The 18,267-nt window shown below is 39.3% G+C and overlaps 1 protein-coding gene and 1 pseudogene across 2 annotated transcripts; one reads left to right on the forward strand and one right to left on the reverse strand.

Annotated features, from left to right (window-relative positions):
- Positions 1-91: 91 nt before the first annotated feature.
- On the reverse strand, positions 92-16,917 carry LOC129776034 (uncharacterized). Of its 2 annotated transcripts, none has more exons than XR_008743050.1 (2): positions 10,503-16,832; positions 92-1,276 (listed from the first exon to the last, which is right to left on the reverse strand). XR_008743050.1 is itself a non-coding variant. In XM_055781403.1 (2 exons), exon 2 carries the CDS (start codon positions 16,118-16,120, stop codon positions 10,880-10,882), a length of 5,241 nt encoding a protein of 1,746 aa, XP_055637378.1. In that variant the 5' UTR covers positions 16,121-16,734; positions 16,794-16,917; the 3' UTR covers positions 9,721-10,879. The 2 variants fall into 2 exon arrangements, 1 of the variants encoding a protein (XP_055637378.1); XM_055781403.1 differs by lacking the exon at positions 92-1,276 and having other exon boundaries at positions 9,721-16,734; positions 16,794-16,917.
- Positions 9,489-9,566, forward strand: LOC129780997 (U4 spliceosomal RNA; annotated as a pseudogene).
- Positions 16,918-18,267: the final 1,350 nt, after the last annotated feature.

Raw genomic sequence — 18,267 nt, forward strand, 5'->3', positions numbered from 1 at the left:
CACGGCTAACGCGCGGCACGGTATATAATTTTGCTCTCTTTCTCCTTCTCGTCACTCACTTTGATTACTTCCCGTGCACACACGCTCCTGCATCGAGGTAATAACGTTTTATGTTGCTTTGTCATACGGGGGCACTCACTCTCCCGCCCCATCGCTTCGGGTTTTTTTTCGGATTCCTTCATTACACTACATTTACATGGCACGAGCGGGTGAGCAACCGTACCGTACGGCACTCATCTAGCACAGATGGGCAACGGGAAATACGATCGCTACGTACGGTCGGTCGGTCGCAACACCATCATCAATCAGCTGAGATGCAGCCAAGTTTTTTTTTTGTTTGGTTATGTAAAGTCTGTTGCTCTGCTTTATGTTCTTCGTTCTCTTTGGCTCGCGTGCGCTTTTGCAGCCTGGTGCGTTTACTTACTTATGCTGGACTTAGGGAGAAAGAGAGAGGGAGGGACAGAGTCCGCCAATCGCAGTATACGTACATACTTGGGTCACTCAGTAACCTCTTTGGATTGCCGGCGCGGCTCTGCACCACTGATGTCGGACTTCGGTGGAGCTGAATTCATTTCCTAAGTCGGCAATGACATTCGGGTAATGCCCATGTTGAATCGATGACGGCGCCTTCCAGAGATTTAATAAAATAAGTGTATTTTCCAAATTTCTATGTTTAGATCTGATTTAGTATTATTTTATATGTTTTTGTCACCATAACGTTTTGATAAAATCATAGATGGTCGGGTCAATGGATGAAGAATTCTGTGTAGACGAGCACTGTTCCTCATCTAAATTATTCCAATTGATACTGATATAATCGGAGGGAATTACGAATGGTCTACAAATAAACGAATGTCTAAGTACAATTGTGCCTAATATCAATTGTTTTTCATTGAAAATAATTTAAAAAATAAAGCCGAGCATTGGGAATTGGATAAGTACCATGTGTGCAAAGAAGGAACCGGAATTTGCTAACAAATTTCTTCAACTGTTATTGTAATTCCCATCGAAATACGTAATTGGTGCCATTTTCTTGTTCTAGCATCAGGTAAATATTTTCAAATCAAAGAGAACAAAGCACGATTTGTTGTCAGTGTGGTCAGATTTGTGGTGTGTTAGAATTTGAAGAAAATTGTTTGCAGAATCCCATCGAATGGTGGTCGGTTGATTTTCACATGCCTGGTAAGGTATCACATCTAATTGGCGAATTTAGCTTGATTATTTTACATCAAGAGCATCCTAATATTGCACTGTTACACTTGATTTTCTTGATTGTCTACCATACAAATGAAACACAAATTTCTGCATTACTCGAGAACTTATCAAGCAAATGGAACCTGGAAATTTGGAAATTTGGCATGTGGAGGTTTTAGGGTGCAATAAATGTTTTTATGGTGCTTAGACATCACTAGTGAGGAATTAGGGAGATTCCTGCCGTGAAACACGTGACCGACTGTTGCTTATCGTTCCTCCCCCAACAGCTCCCGCAGGTGAGTGTGAACACGATTCAGCCAACAGTGGTCTGGCTGACACAATGTAGTTATGAAAAAATCAAATTATCTAAAATCTGTCAGTGTCCATGTGCTATATGAAACGTCCCATACCAAAAAAACTAAAAGAAAAAAAAAACGAAGCAGTGGACCAAAATAGAAACAATTAATATGAATAAAACTAACATTTAGTTCAGCGAATATGCTTAAAGAGTAGGAGAAGATAATGAAAAATATCTATCAGTGTGTTAAAAATTAAAAAAAAAAGTTGATTTGGCCGAGTTTTTCAACTATCCACAACCATTATTGAAATGTACTGGATTTCTGTCTGTCTGATACTTATGAACTCGGAAATCATCTAACCGATCGACATGAAAACTGGTATGCAGGCGTTTTTGTTCTACAATTACATAGTGACAAGTGCTGTTAGTCCATTTGATGTTTGCGCTAGCGAAATTGATCTTTGTTCGAAATTGGAAATGAATTTTAATGTGAAACGCACTCCTATATCTTCTTCTATCTATACCAAAAAAAAGGATCGCCGAATGTGTTAATAAGAGCAGAACTCGAGGAAGTAATTGTCCGATATAGGGCTGTCTTTATTCTATCATATTTTTTGTATCAAACATTTATTCCATGTAACGGAGAAACATGTTATTTGCAAGTGGTTGAAAAATCTTGAACGAGAATTGTGTCTGAAAATAATCTGATATTATAATGATGAGTTTTGTTAGAAATACTAGGAATTTTACAGTAAAAGGTAAATTCAACGGGGTCGATTAGAAGATCAATTAATGAACAGTTCTGCGATTGGACTCATGAACCTGCTTATAGTAAGAAAATGTGAATGTTTGAAGGTATTGATAACAAAAAAACAAATTCTGGGCGGAACGAAGTTTGCCGGGTCAGCTAGTTTACCATATAAACATTCCGTGCCCCTTAGAACCTTCACATGCCAAATATGGCTCAATTTGCTTGATTAGTTCTCGAGTTATGCAGAAATTTGTGTTTCATTTGTATGGGAGCCCCCCTTTAGAGAGGGGGAGGAGTGTCGAACTACCATAGAAACGTTTATCGATCCCTAAAACCTCTATATGCTAAGTTTGATTCCATTCGTTTGATTAGTTCTCGAGTTGTTCAGCACTCTCCCTCTCACCCTCTTTAGAGAGGTGAAAGGAGTGTTTAGCCACCGTAAAAACATTTATTGCATCCTAAGAGAGGGTTATACTCTTTTTTCACAGTTATGAGCATCCTACTTCACTCCACTCATATCGAAGACATTTATGACGTTTATCGTCTTTCTCTATATAATATATGGATGCTTTACTTGCCAATCGATTAACTCCATTTTTTAAATATTATTAAATTTTAATATCAAAGCACTTGTTTAGCTTCTAACTGTACATATTCAAAACAAATTTTTTTAATAATAATTATTAACACCACTAAATGACAAAATCTTTTTAGCCATTGAATAATAAGTAATTTATGTCAGAAGCCAATCTGATACTCCATGAAACTCCATACTATAATGTATTTATATCATAATGAAAATCTAGTTAACCCGCTGCACTGTTTTTCCTCTCCTACGGAAACATCTGTAAGTTGTTCGTCTAATTTTGGGGGAGTGAGTATGACAATATGGGTTTGCAGAAGGAATGAACCCACTCTTAAAATAAAAATTATGAATGAAAATTATTTTTCCTAAATCAAATTAGTATTCTATGTAAATTAAAATCTCTTTTGCCTGCAAGTGGTGAACAAATATCGTACAAAAATTGTGTATAAAGATAATTTTATATTACAATGGTAAATTTTGGTGAGAATATTTGAAAATTTATAGAAAATAGTTTAATTTAGGGTCAGGACAACGTACTTTAAGTAATTAAATAACGCAAAAAAAAATTCATACAAATTTTACCAATTTAAAACTGCCTTCGGGCCGACTAATCTGATAGCGAATAATTTGCCTCATAGGAACTAATGTCGTATCCAGTTGTCGACACCGTACCGCTGTCATCGTAAATCGCTTACACGAACGAAGTTCGAGAAAAATAGTTTTATTCGAGCTACTACAAGTGCAGATACTTATAAATTTCAAATTTAGTGTAACTTGTCAAAAAAATAAACCGTTATAACATTAAAATGGATGATGTTAATAACAATTATTTGAGTAGAGAATATATTGAATCGGATGGTTCTTCAATGCAAATTACTGGCAGAAGGCTCGACAAAACCGGAAACGGTTTTGTATTTATTCGGGTTCGTCATCTGATCACAGCAATAAAAGAATCGCAGCAAAAAATTCGTCTGGACGAAAAGGAAGCCGTAATCCTGATCAATGGGACCGAAATGTCCAAAAGCATAACATAATGAATGGTGTAAGATACTGAAATAGAGGTGGGCGTTTAATATCTGAAAAAAACATTTTCAAATTCGTAATCAAAAAAAAATATTCAAAGACAGAATTTGAATTAATAATTGGCTTTCACTTGCCAAATCGATTAACTCCCCCAATCACGAAAAAAAAATGTAGTAATAATAACAATAATTCGATAAATTAATATAGCCATAATAACAATAACAAATTGTAGTTATAATAATAATAACTCCAAGTTTATCTATCCATCTTATACTTTCTATATGTCGTCATATCAAATATGCGTTTGCAATAATACATTCTACATCGTATTTTCGAATTTGTAATTCGAAAAGAATTTTAAAAAACAACATATAATATTTTATGATTTTTCTCGACTCCTTGTTTTATGGAGGTCATCGATTTTGCAATTGAAGCATCCATTTATCTATTTATATGCTATAATAACACAGAAGTACGGTGTGATGTTTTCCCACATATTTGCATTAACTTTTATTGACATTCGTTCGTTCTAGGATTTTACTGACTTCACTGTAAAAGAAAACGAGGATGTGCTTTTCCCAATTTACCCTATTCCGCCCAATCGAAAATATTGGGCAAAGTGACTCGGATTGCTGTAGACATGAAGAAATCAAGGAATGGACTGGCCGCTGAGGTAGACCAATAGAGAGTCCAAACTTTGGAGGAAGGTATCCGATGAAAAGTACGAAAATTCATTCAAATTTCGAACGAAGTCCTCCGACATAGACTGCCTACTTCAAAGACAGGTTCCCGCTCAACTTTTATCTTATCTTTATTCTTTTAATTTATCTAAATATCAGATGTTCTAGGTCCTCCAAAACATTCTAAATTACAGACCAATTGATCTACCATTGCATCCACGGCTGGCGCATAGTTCGTAATAAAAAGAGATAAGCAGGAGAAAATACTTAAGGATACCTCATTTTGATTCTGATACCAAAATTTGGTTTGGACAAGCCTGATATAAAATGTAAAATACTAAAGAATAATACCAAAAAATGGGAAGACGGGAAGTGTTTATGATATATTTCTTTGGTATTTTACCTCGTATCCAGTGTTGCCACATTTTCATCTGTACCGGAGGGGTTAAAAAATCTTTCCCATATGTACTTTTTCTTCTAAAAATCTGTACCACCGAAAATATTTGTTGTAGAGAAAAAATCTAATTTATTAGCACGGCAAATTCTCATTTATTTACCACAAATACCACATTTACATTTGCAAGTCATTCGTGTATTTTATGATGCTTATGCATAGTTTTTCTGAAGTTAAATTGCATACTGTCAACCATTAAAATTTTCGAGCTACCGCCACGATGTTTAATCAAATCTTTTGATCTCAAAATAGCGTCCATCGTATCGTTTCTGAGCCGATTTCGAAGTTTAACTTTTGTTCTGATTATATTCAGATAAAAATCGCCCGACAGCTTCCGAGGAGTGAGATATAGTGAAAACGTCCCAAACAGGACATCGAAACGCCAAAACTGCGTGTGAACCGTCAATTGTTTTCAGGCATCCAATTTTTGTCCACCAATCCTGCACATGCGTGTTTTCTTAAACTGTGATATCCTTACGGAGTAACTTTATCTTTAGGGTACGGAATTAATTCTCCAGATCTTGTATATTCCCATCGTATAATCCTGGAAACCTCTAACACAACCTTAATGCTTGTCAAATTGGAAATGTTCCTGGGATTTAACATTGCCGCAGCCTTGAGCGTCGGGTCGTCGAAATCGAATCTTTTTCTAATTTGCTTTATCAGCTTCACGAAAAAACTGCGACAAATATCCTTAAAAAGAATCTACCTTTCGCTGCCTATTGCTCTGATAGTTTCTTCTGCTGCTATTCCAACCTAAAAATTCTTGCCGAGTTCCGTATGATCTTCAAATTTAATAGCATTGGGCATTGAAACAACGTAAGATGTTGCAGACATTAGTGAGAATGATCAAATGAAAATTGTTAAGCTCTTCGTGTAGCATTCATGTGAATTCAGGTTTTTCAGCCAGGAAGAAACGATTCAATATGTTGATCTGGGGCAAAACATACGTCGCACCGTCCGACACGAATCCTTTCAGAGATCCTTGTAAGGAATTCCGTCCTAACACAACTGATCAATTATTGCATTGTGAACGCTTTTATGATCAGCAGCACCAAGCGATACTGCGGCGTAAAAATCTTCTTATACCTTAATGCTGCTTTGTTCGAATGTAAGAAATGTCGCACGGGGAAAAAATTGTACCAATCTGTACTTTTTGACGAAAATCTGTCCCCTGTACGGTACAGAATCTGTAACTGAAATAACTAAAAAATCTGTAGTTTTCCAGATTAATCTGTACGTGTGGTCACACTGCTCGTATCTAATGCCAATCCATACCTTTTTGAGGTACCGAAATATTCGTTTCTACTCGGGTTGCCTAAACGTTGTGCTAATTTTTGGTTACTATGATACACCTAGGTAAAACGTTCAAATGATCTACTATGGCGCTAAATTCAGAACGATTTTTCATTTGCGTTGTTATAACACGACCTTATTAAAAATTAACCCAGAATTACAGCGCGGACTCGATTATATACAGTTTTTGATTTCTTATCACTGTATATAATCGAATCCTGTATATAATCGAGTCAAAAAAAAATTTTTTTATTTGTTTTTTTTGCATGTATTTTTCGTTTTTTGAAAATAAAAGAGGAATTCGATTTTCGATTCATTCCCTTAAAGTCAGAAAACACATTTCTCACATGAAAAAAATAAATTTATCCAGATTATCTCAAGAGGTGATAGACGATCATATTTGATGAAAAAAAATCCTACGCATATATTCGAATTTCAACAATGACAAAGTTATAGAACTTTTTTTTTGTTTCGGACTCTGTTGCTTCAAACTGGCTCTACATTTAAAAGTACGCTACGGAAAACGATTCTGATGCTTTCATTTGAAAACATTTAGTACAGGATATAGTAGTGAAAAAACTCAATTAGTGGATTTTATTAACATTTTGGAAGTGAAAAACTTAAAAGTTAATAGTTTTTAATGTGTTATTGTTAATTTTATCCTAAAAATATATATTAAACTAAATTGTTTCTATCAATTAATTGAAGTTCTTTAACCGCTCTACAATTTGATCTTTGACGCCCAACTTCTATCTTTCTTAATTTGGCTGCAATATCGATATAAATAATTTCTGGTAAAAATTCAAGCAAAATCTTAAAAAATCACGATTTTTACCCCACTGCAAATGTAATAGCCACTTAAACTTCACCTTAACACATTAAGGACCGCACGTTTTGGAGCAAACTTGAACGCTCCATTTGTTCGGATTCCACGAATGAGATCGTTTTCTTCGATGTGGATGAGACGAAGGCGAGGCATCGGTAGGCCTTGTTAGATTCTTGGGAAACCAAGGATTCAACCTTCAAGTGTAGAAAACACTGGTTATTTCGTGATCCATCCGAAACACGAGAAATCTCGTGAGCGGTCCGCAATGTGTTAACGTTGAAAGGTTACATGTCTCCTTGAAATAAGTCATATTTGAAATACAAAAAAATATTTTTTTTTCCAAACTGTACATAATCGAGTCCAAAACTGTATATAATCGAATCACATATAATCGTGTGTGTATAAAATCAAGTCCAACTCTCTACATAGATCACTGCATAAATCAGTGCACGGAGACTGAGGTTAGGTTGAATGCAGTGATCTCTGACCGGAAAACATATAAAAATATAAACAAAAATAATAAACGAAACTTCGACGGAAGTTATATTTCTCAAGCATTGAAATGGCTAAAACAATGTTTTAGATAAAACTCTCTCTTTCATTACTATACTGAGGTGTAAGTTCAAAGTATCGAAAACGAAAGGAAAGCGTTACGCCAGACACCGAGATTTTGAGCGTTGATAGCTCCTAAAAAACTGAACGAAATGGTATGATAAACACTTCATTCGAAAGATAAAATGTCTACGCGCTCTATACTTGTTACTTTTTGATCCAAAAACTTGTTTCAATTGTCTTTAAATTGCTATCAAAACAGGCTATTGAAACCACACCAATCGGTATAAAAGCGAGTGTCGCTCGGAAATCCACTCAGTTATGATTGCGCAACGATCGAGATACCATCGCTGGAATGAATGGATGTTTCCCCAACACAGACTTCAAACCCATGGAGCCAGGGGAAATCGGCACTGCAAAATAGATACAAGCAGCGGGTACTTTTGTACTCGTTTGCGTTTCTGTAAGTCGGAATGTTTCCCTAACAAAGACTTCAAAACCATGGAGCCTGGGGAAACTGGCATTGCAAATGAGATGCAATCAACGGGTACTTTTGTATTCGTTTGCGTTTTTGCAAATCGGAATGTTTCTCTTACACAAACTTCAAAACCATGGAACCTGGGGAAATCGGCCTTGCAAAATAACTACAAACAGCGGGTACTTTTGTACTCGCTAGCATTTCTGCAAATCGGAATGTTTCCCTAACACAGACTTCTAAACCATGGAGCCTGGGGAAAGTGGCATTGCAAATGAGATGCAATCAACGAGTACTTTTGTATTCGTTTGCGCTTTTGCAAATCGGAATGTTTCCCAAACACAGACTTCAAAACCATGGAGCTTGGGGAAACTGGCATTGCAAATGAGATGCAATCAACGGATACTTTTGTACTCGTTTGCGTTTTTGCAAATCGGAATGTTTCCCTAAGCCAGACTTCAAAACCATGGAGCCTGGGGAAATCGGCCTTGCAAAATAGATACAAGCAGCGGGTACTTTTGTACTCGCTTGCATTTCTGCAAATCGGAATGTTTCCCTAACACAGACTTCAAAACCAGCCTGGGGAAACTGATATTGCAAATGAGATGCAATCAACGGGTACTTTTGTACTCGTTTGCGTTTCTTCAAATCGGAATGTATCCCTAACACGGATTTCAAAACCATGGAGCCTGGGGAAATCGGCCTTGCAAAATAGATACAAGCAGCGGGTACTTTTGTACTCGCTTGCATTTCTGCAAATCGGAATGTTTCCCTAACACAGACTTCAAAACCAGCCTGGGGAAACTGATATTGCAAATGAGATGCAATCAACGGGTACTTTTGTACTCGTTTGCGTTTCTTCAAATCGGAATGTATCCCTAACACGGATTTCAAAACCATGGAGCGTGGGGAAATTGGCATTGCAAATGAGATGCAAGCTGCGAGTACTTTTGTCCTCTACTATACTTTGTTTGCAAACCGGAATGTGTTTTCCCAACACAGATTCCGAAACCAATAAGTTGGAAAAATTGCAGATTCTCGGCAGTACTTTTATACTCCCATGCATTTTTACACTTCGGAAATGGTTTTGCTAACACGGTCTACAAAAGCGGATACAAATGCAACGCTTTGGATCGGTTATTCAAGACTGCATATCCCTTCATGTCACTGGCTCACTGAACTTTTAAGCATACCGTTTGATGATTAGGCAAAATGTTGATAACTATTTGTTGCGATAATCACTACCATTATGCATGAATGGATCTGAATTGTAATTTGTTTGAAATTGAATTCGTAAATTGTTTCATTCATTCACTAGTTTAATCAATAATTTAATCAATACATACGAAAGATAGCTCTGCGCAGCGGCGATATCGTACCCAATGAGGAACATCCGTGGTGCGATTATTGCTAATTAAAAAAACCAAAAAGGATTACTAAGCCAACGGCAGTCCTACGTCAACCTTGCGGATATATCATAGGTATAACCCATCCATAGTTTTTTTTAAATATATTCTTGGCAACCCTGGTTTTATTTTGTGGTTGTATCGCAATGCTACTGTATAGAATATCAAACAAATGTTTGAGAAATTCCGATTCGTTTGGTTATAGATTGTAATTATTAATAGAATAGGAAATGCTTTGCTGTGCTATGCTTTGCTATGAATCCAAACCCTAACCTATAAAATGTGATAAATTCTTAGTCGAACGAAATCCGCATGATCTCGTTGTGGCTTTGTAAAAGTACTTGAATGTGGCAACACTGTTGCTCACGAAGCACGTAATATAATACCGTTCGCAGCGACTATTGTGAGCGCGCGGTCATAGCGGCGAAGCGATGTGAGAATTCCATACCACTAATGGATATATACCACTTTGCATTCAAGTGGAAATTTAAACGATTAGTTTCCTGCCCCTTACTCCCACACATGTGTATACCGATACACGTTCGAACACACCTGTGCGAAAGTTCGAGGCTATCGTCGCGCTGAGTGGGCTTTCACTGACTTTACTCATTTCAATGAAAACGAATCAATTTTCCATAATGATCTCCTCAACTGTCGACAGACAACTAGGCAAAACAGTAACACCAGAAAGATGGTTGATCAACCATTGTGGTTGACTGCCCAGTAAAACGTCCAATCTCAGGCAAACGCGTCTGCTGCGTGAGTTTCATTCAATCAGAACCGATTACAGTATGCCATGCTGATTGATCCCACCAACCCCGGCAAAACCATTTAGAGTGGAAACTCTGAAAATCTACTTCGCTGAGATGGGCGAGGGAATTGCGAGTGGTGGATCACACCATTGAGGGATGCCGGATCCTTCGCCTGAAGGAAATTTCGATAGCGATAGCTCAGGAATTACACTCTGTAAAAAAAACTGGTTGGAACACGTTAACGGTAGAATAAAAGCCTTTTGAATAACAATTTAACACTGGTTTATTAAGCGATGTTGCTTGGTTACACGTAGGAATTCGAATGAATATATTGGGAGGGAATTTCTGTATGCACCTATTTAGTTGTATGCGTTCGTTTCTTATGCATTGCGTCTGTATATACTGTTTACGTCGCGGTATATTCGGGGCTGGATGTGTTCGTGCCATACACCACACACTGTGTTCTGAAAGGAAGGGAGTGGGTCGAATGGGAGAAGGATTGGATAGTTAGAAGGGGTATTACTTTATGTTTCCACTTGCTCTTCGTTCGCACTGTGGGTCGCGAACATTCTCCCCCCGGGCTCAACTAAGATGCGTTGGACAAATTTGTTTCAATTGGAAGCGGTGCCAGTTTTGAAACAGGACGACGGTATAAACCTGTTGATGTTTGGACATCAACCACTCTGACGGTAGAATCAATTCCTGGATATACATTCACGATTTTTCCTAGTCTCCATGATTGTGGTGGTAAATTGTCTTCTTTTAGTAATACTACAACTCCCGGGGTTACATTCTTCGATGCCTTAGTCCACTTTTGTCGAGACTGTAACGTATTCAAATATTCTTTGGACCAACGTCGCCAAAAATGATCTCTCAATTGCTGTAGATGTTGCCATCGTGTTAAACGATTGATTGGTATTTCTTCTAGAATAGGTTCTGGAATGGCTGTTAGTGGACGCCCCACGAGGAAATGAGCGGGCGTGATCGCTTCTGGTTCTGTGGGATCAGTGGAATGAGCAAATAAAGGGCGGGAATTAAGGATCGCCTCAATCTGAGTCAGAACTGTGTAGTACTCTTCGAAAGTCAAGGATGCGCCACCGAGAATTTTCTTGAGATGTGTTTTGGTACTCTTTACACCGGCCTCCCATAACCCTCCAAAATTTGGGGCACGGGGTGGGATGAACTTCCATGTTATCTCTCGTGGCTGAAGGAAATCATTCAATTTATACCGCATCTGGTCTTCCTTGAACATGAGGTATAATTCGTGCAGTTCAGATTTAGCGCCGACAAAATTGGTTCCGTGATCGGAGTGCAGCTCTTCAATGAGACCACGTCGCGCGACAAAACGGTGCAGCGCTGCTATGAATGCAGCTGAGGATAAATCTGACACGAGCTCAAAATGAATAGCCTTGGTGGTCATGCAAATGAACAGAGATATATAAGCCTTTCTGATTACTGTTTTCCGTATTCCTTGACGTATGAAAACTGGACCAGCAAAATCCAAACCTGTTTTGGCGAAAGGAGCGGCAGGAACAACTCGGGCTTCGGGTAAGTTACCCATAGTTGGCTGTACCAGTTGTGGATTCGCTCGAAAGCAAACAACACATGATCTTATTACCTTTCTTACGGTGTTTCGAGCATTGAGGAGCCAGAATCTTTGACGAATTATGGAAATCAAGCCCGATGGACCAACATGCAAATTTTCTTCGTGTAGAGCTCGTATGAGAGACTCCGTAATGGTGTTTTTGTCAGGTAGCACAAGCTGGTGTTTAGCCTCGTATGGCAACAAAGAATTTTGTAATCTACCTCCAACTCTCAAAAGATCATTATTTAGGATAGGACTAAGACCAATAAGCCTTCGGGTAGGTTCTCCAGATCTCAAAGCATTAATTTCATTGATTAGATACGTGTGTTGTATATATCTTACAATAACTTGCATCGAATGTTTCAACTCAGGAATTGTAAGAAATTGGCAATGGATTCGTTCGGATCTGGGTGACTTCGAGTTGTGAAAAAATCTCATAACGTAACCAACAATTCTTTGTAATTTTCTGAAGGAGCTTATATCAGTCATGATCTGGAGGATATCTGGGCAAACAAGTGCTGTGGATACCAGGGCAGACTTCCATTCTGGTAGTTTATCATCTGGGAAGCGATCGGGTTCTTCAATGTGGTACTCGTGATTCTGAAGAAAAGGCGGTCCATTCCACCACAATTGATTGTTGGCTAATGTTGAGGGCAACTGTCCACGCGATACCACATCTGCGGGATTATGTTCTGTTCGGATGAACTTCCATTGCGCGTTTTGTGTCTGGTTGGTAATCTCCATGATGCGGTTCCGAACAAATAAATTCAACTGATTCGGTGGTTTTTTCAGCCAAGCAAGGACGATTTGACTGTCTGAATAATATGTAATCTGATTAAACTCCATTTTGAGAGCGGGGATAACCTTAGAAGACAGCCGAGAAAGCAAAAGTACCGCACAAAGTTCCATTCTTGGTATTGTAAGACCCTTAAGTGGAGCTATCTTCGATTTGCTACATAGCAGAGAAACCTTTACACTTTCAATGGACACTGCCCGAATGTAGATACATGCGCCGTATGCAAGATTGGATGCATCCGCAAAACCATGAATTTCATAGATATTTCCTGCAAGTACGCCCACATATCGAGGAATTTTTATTTGATGCAATTGATGCAGAGATTCACGGAACTTATGCCAATCTTGAAGTAGTTTCCCATCTATCATGTCATCCCAATGCAAACGACTTAACCATATCTGCTGCATTATAACCTTGGCTATCATAATTATCGGCGACAACAGGCCGAGGGGGTCAAACAGCTTTGCTATTTCAGAAAGCACACGTCTTTTTGTAGGTGGATCAACTAAGGAACAAACGGACTTGGCGAGGAACATAAATACATCGTTCTTTGGATCCCATAGTAATCCTAGCGTTTTAATTGACTGGTTGATATCTGCGTCTTTAAATGTAAGATATTTCTCTCTTTCTTCATCCGGTATTGATTGTATTATAGCTTCTTCGTTAGCACACCATTTATGAATCGGGAATCCTCCACAGTTCAATAGTTTGGTCAATTCTGTACGGTACTGAATAGCATCCTCGATAGTATCAGCACCAAAAAGAGCATCATCCACGTAAAAATGTTCATTCACAATTCTCGCAGCGGTGGGAAAACGTTCTAATTCGTCTGATGCTAACTGATGGAGTGTTCGGATGGCGAGAAATGGAGCACTAGAGGTCCCATAAGTAACGGTTGTCAATTCAAGAACCTCTAATGGATCTGATGGCTCTTTCCTCCAAAAGATTCTTTGTAACGACGTTTGATTACTGTCAACACTTATTTGCCGATACATCTTTGAAATATCTGCAGTACAGGCGTAACGATGCCTACGGAATCTCAAAAGGATCGAGAAAAGATCATCTTGGATGATCGGACCTGTCATCAAGATCTCATTGAGTGAAAGACCTGAATATTTGGCTGAAGCATCGAATACTACTCTAAGTTTAGTAGACGAGCTCGTCGGTTTGAGCACTGCATGATGTGGAAGATAGTACGTTAGCGTTTCTGGAGTATCTCCAAACTCAGATATTTGCTTACAATGGCCGAGAGCTTTGTATTCATCAATGAATTGGACATATTGTTGTTTCATCTCTGGATTTTTCTTAAATCTTTGTTCAAGCATGAGAAATCGACGAAGAGCAAGGGAGCGATTATTGTTCAACTTAGATACTGAATCCTTCAGAGGCAACTGTACGATGTAACGGCCTTCAGTGTTACGCCGCGTAGTGGAACAATAAATTTCTTCGCATTCTTTCTCTTCATTTGTCAGTGCTGGAGGTGATTCAACAGCTTCTAAGGACCAAAACCTTTCCAAAGATTTGGAAAGTGGTTCCGAAGACACTACACAATATTGATGTATGCTCTGAGATTGATTGACCTCATCAATAGAACCAGCAACAATCCAGCCCAAGCGAGTCTCTTGAAGAATAGGAAGTTCATCAGATAATTGCAACTGACCTGGCATCAAAAGTTTGAAAAACAAATTGATTCCGATCAAGAGGTCTACCTCACCGGGAGTGTGAAATGTTGGATCAGCAAGAGGCAATCCGGAAGGCATGGGCCAAACTCGTGTATCGAATTTACGAGAAGGTATCACACCCGTTATTTTATTTGTTACAAGACAATCCAAATGAGCTAGGAAGTTGCTGTGCATAGATCGTATTTCAATTTTAACCATTTCTTTCAGAGTGGATCTTCTGTCGTTGGCTCCAATAATCTCAATATTAGCAGGAATGCGTGGGATGTTCAGTGTGTCGATGAGTCTAGATGATACTAAATTAGCTTGAGATCCACAATCTAAGAACGCACGGCACGAATAGAATTTACCATTGCTGTCTAAAACACTAACGACAGCTGTCATTAACAGACTATTTCCAAGGCGTGGAGTATCGCTTACTGAGCAAGTGGTAGTAGCAAGTTGGGACAAAGCATCAGAGGAAGAGGGATTGGGATTGTCAGTAGATGCAACTGACATGACATTTGGAAATCTATCAAGGTGTAACAGTGTGTGGTGCTTACCTTGACACCGTTGGCAGGTTCGGGTTGAGTTGCAGCTGCTGGTTTGATGTCCTTTGCGCAGGCAGTTATAACACAATCTCAGTTCTCTTACTTTGGATTGACGTTGCGGGACGGACATCGCACGGAGAACCTCACACCTGAAGTTATGGTGTGCACCAGCACACAGTTCGCAGGTAGCGTCCTTGTTCGCAGTGATGGTAGCTGTACTTTTAATCAAGCTGATGGGCTTCTTTACTGGATCGGTTGCTCTCGCTGGACAGCTATACGGTGCACTTTCGCAGCGTTCGAGGATGGCACAACGTTTCTTCAAAAAATTAATTGTATCTTCGTAGGACGGAATTGCTTTGTGTGGAACAGATGCTTCCCACATCTTTCTTGTTTCTTTATCTAAAGCTGCAGTCATGAGATTTACCACAAAGCGTTCAGAAACTCCAACTAACTCTTCCTTCAGCACCGCTAATCCATCGACATGTCGAGTTACTTCATCGATGAGCTCTCGCAGTTCCGTTGGGTTCTCACTACACATCTGCTGGAGGTTCAGCAATCCTTGAATATGAGTATCCACGATTACTCGTTTATTCTCAAACCTTTCCTCCAATATTTCCCATGCATGGGAATAATTGTTGTCATTCAAAGTTCGAGCGTCAATTATGCCGGCAGCAGCTCCTACCAACGATCGCTCCAGATGATAGAGCTTGATGCAATCGGAATCGGTGGAAGCTCGCATGACGTCACAAAACATTGCCTTAAATCGTGGCCAATGTTCGGGTTTACCATCGAAGGTTGGAATGGGAGCCTTCAATGGTTGCTGCTGGACGATAATGCGAGGGTTATCAATTGGTGGCAATTCAACACGTTGAGCATTGGACACTGGGGTTGAACACATCGATTGTACCATTCTCTCTACGAGGATGCACGTCTCGTTATATTGTTCCTCAAAAGTGAGGTACCATTGATCGTGATCTTCAATTTTTTCCACCGGAGACATAGCAACAATTTGATGATGAAGGCCCACACATTCTTGGAAATGTCCTTCCAAATTTCGCGAATACACTTTTAACTGTGCGGCATCATACTCAATCACACTCGCACCAGCGGCTGCCTCGACAACGTTACGAATGCGTGTGATTTTTGCTTTCGCTTGGCCACGCAAATGAGTCAGCATTTTCAAATCCGCCATCCTTTCTTTAGGATTTATTTTCACTGGTGTGTGCTGCATTGGCATAAGTTACTTAAGAAACACTTTGATTTTTCACACCCAATCGTCACACAAACGTTCAAACAAGCTCGTAAAGTTTGCACACTTTATTTATATTCTCGTAACACGTTCGGACACGTTAAAGCGATACGCTCCCATGCGCGACTTTGTTCGATCACACTTTTTCATTTGTTTCACACGGTCACTATGAGCAAAACCAGTCAATGTCTTTTTTCACAAATGGAAAATCCCACAAGTTGCCAACTGCAACTGAAAAAACCGGTTGTGATCCGGTTCGAAGGACCAAAAAATGGTGGATCACACCATTGAGGGATGCCGGATCCTTCGCCTGAAGGAAATTTCGATAGCGATAGCTCAGGAATTACACTCTGTAAAAAAAACTGGTTGGAACACGTTAACGGTAGAATAAAAGCCTTTTGAATAACAATTTAACACTGGTTTATTAAGCGATGTTGCTTGGTTACACGTAGGAATTCGAATGAATATATTGGGAGGGAATTTCTGTATGCACCTATTTAGTTGTATGCGTTCGTTTCTTATGCATTGCGTCTGTATATACTGTTTACGTCGCGGTATATTCGGGGCTGGATGTGTTCGTGCCATACACCACACACTGTGTTCTGAAAGGAAGGGAGTGGGTCGAATGGGAGAAGGATTGGATAGTTAGAAGGGGTATTACTTTATGTTTCCACTTGCTCTTCGTTCGCACTGTGGGTCGCGAACAGCGAGAATGCTATTTAATATTCCTCAGCTTCGGAAGCAAACAAGATTCCAAGCAGACGGCTGGGATGCTTGTGTTTGCAGGTACATACATATAGCGATGTGTACAGTTGTGTGTACGCGGTGGAGCCTCGCAGCAGTGCTCTTTCTCTCTTTCTGGAGGACCGTGTGTACGTGATTCTCTACTCGAGTTCGAGGTTAGGAATAATAATAAGCGAATACAGCGCGATTACGTTGCCGCTGTTGCTGTTGCTGTTGCTGTTGTAGCTGCCGCTGCTGCTGATGATGGTGACTGCGAATCGAAGAGCCACAGATGCGATACGAGGACAAAGGCACGACGGAAGCGGCGAGCAAGTGACGTATTTTCTTCTCCGTTCATGTCTAACCCGCCCCGTTTGCGAGAGACTGGAACGATGAAAACATGAGGAAGGAAAACCAAATATGAGCCGGTGCGTGTGTGCGATATATGCGGTATAATATGGCATGTAGTGGTGGCGATTGAGAGTGTCGTGTACTTTTTGGTGCTGGAGACAGACACCGCTCTATCAATGACGGCAGTAAGAATGCGTAAAATGTTTCAATAGATATGCTTACGAAAAATGACCTGTTCAGAGCCTAGTCGAATGCAAGGACAACATCACCAGCGCGCCATCATTAGAGCCAACGTGAAATCATAACGTAATACACAATATGCAAAAACTCCAATGCATTGATTCTTGTTTTTCGTCACTGGTTTTTGTTCTACCTGATTCTGGCCACATGGATGTTTGGTTGCTTTTATTTCACAGCTGACGTCAAATTGATGCATTTATTGTTCACTTTGGCTTGTTTTTTCACCCACACCGACCCACAAAACGTTGCTGAAGACAGGTAAACTCCGGCTTCAGTAATGCGAGAGAGCGGCGAACGTAAAACTTCTCTCCACCCCAATATATGCGGAGGAGTTTATACATTTTGGTTGTCATGACTTTGACACCCTTTAAATTTGTTCAGTAGTGTATAAGTATGCTTGCGATAAAAATAGATATTCGTTAAATGTTTCACTTGATTGAACCTCAATCGAACAAATGTAAGATCACCAGAGCATTGCAATTTTTGTTCGCTGAAAAAACAACAATCTTCAAACAACATTCAGCTTCATTGTAATTTTTTTCTTCGATTTTCTGACTAATTCACGAGAATATAGTTGTAAATGGGTAAGAACCTTTAATTTATGAAATTTTAATATTGTTGTACAGGTCTCACTCGATTATATAGGGGAGAGGGGGGCACATTCGGACACTTTTTTTCCTTGATTTTTAATATTTTTTGTAAACTTACAAAATGTCCTGAATTCATCCTGGTTGTCATTTAGACATCAATGTATCATATAAGGCGTGTTAGAGGTGTGCGATGCTGCGATTACGAATGGTTTATTCGAATTTTTGAAAATT

The sequence above is a fragment of the Toxorhynchites rutilus genome, chromosome 3 (assembly GCF_029784135.1).
Source record: "Toxorhynchites rutilus septentrionalis strain SRP chromosome 3, ASM2978413v1, whole genome shotgun sequence".
Lineage (NCBI taxonomy): Eukaryota > Metazoa > Arthropoda > Insecta > Diptera > Culicidae > Toxorhynchites > Toxorhynchites rutilus.

Bases quoted from the DNA above. Each gene is read 5' to 3' on its own strand.
- LOC129776034 (XM_055781403.1), bottom strand. From the start codon at position 16,120: ATGCCAATGCAGCACACACCAGTGAAAATAAATCCTAAAGAAAGGATG.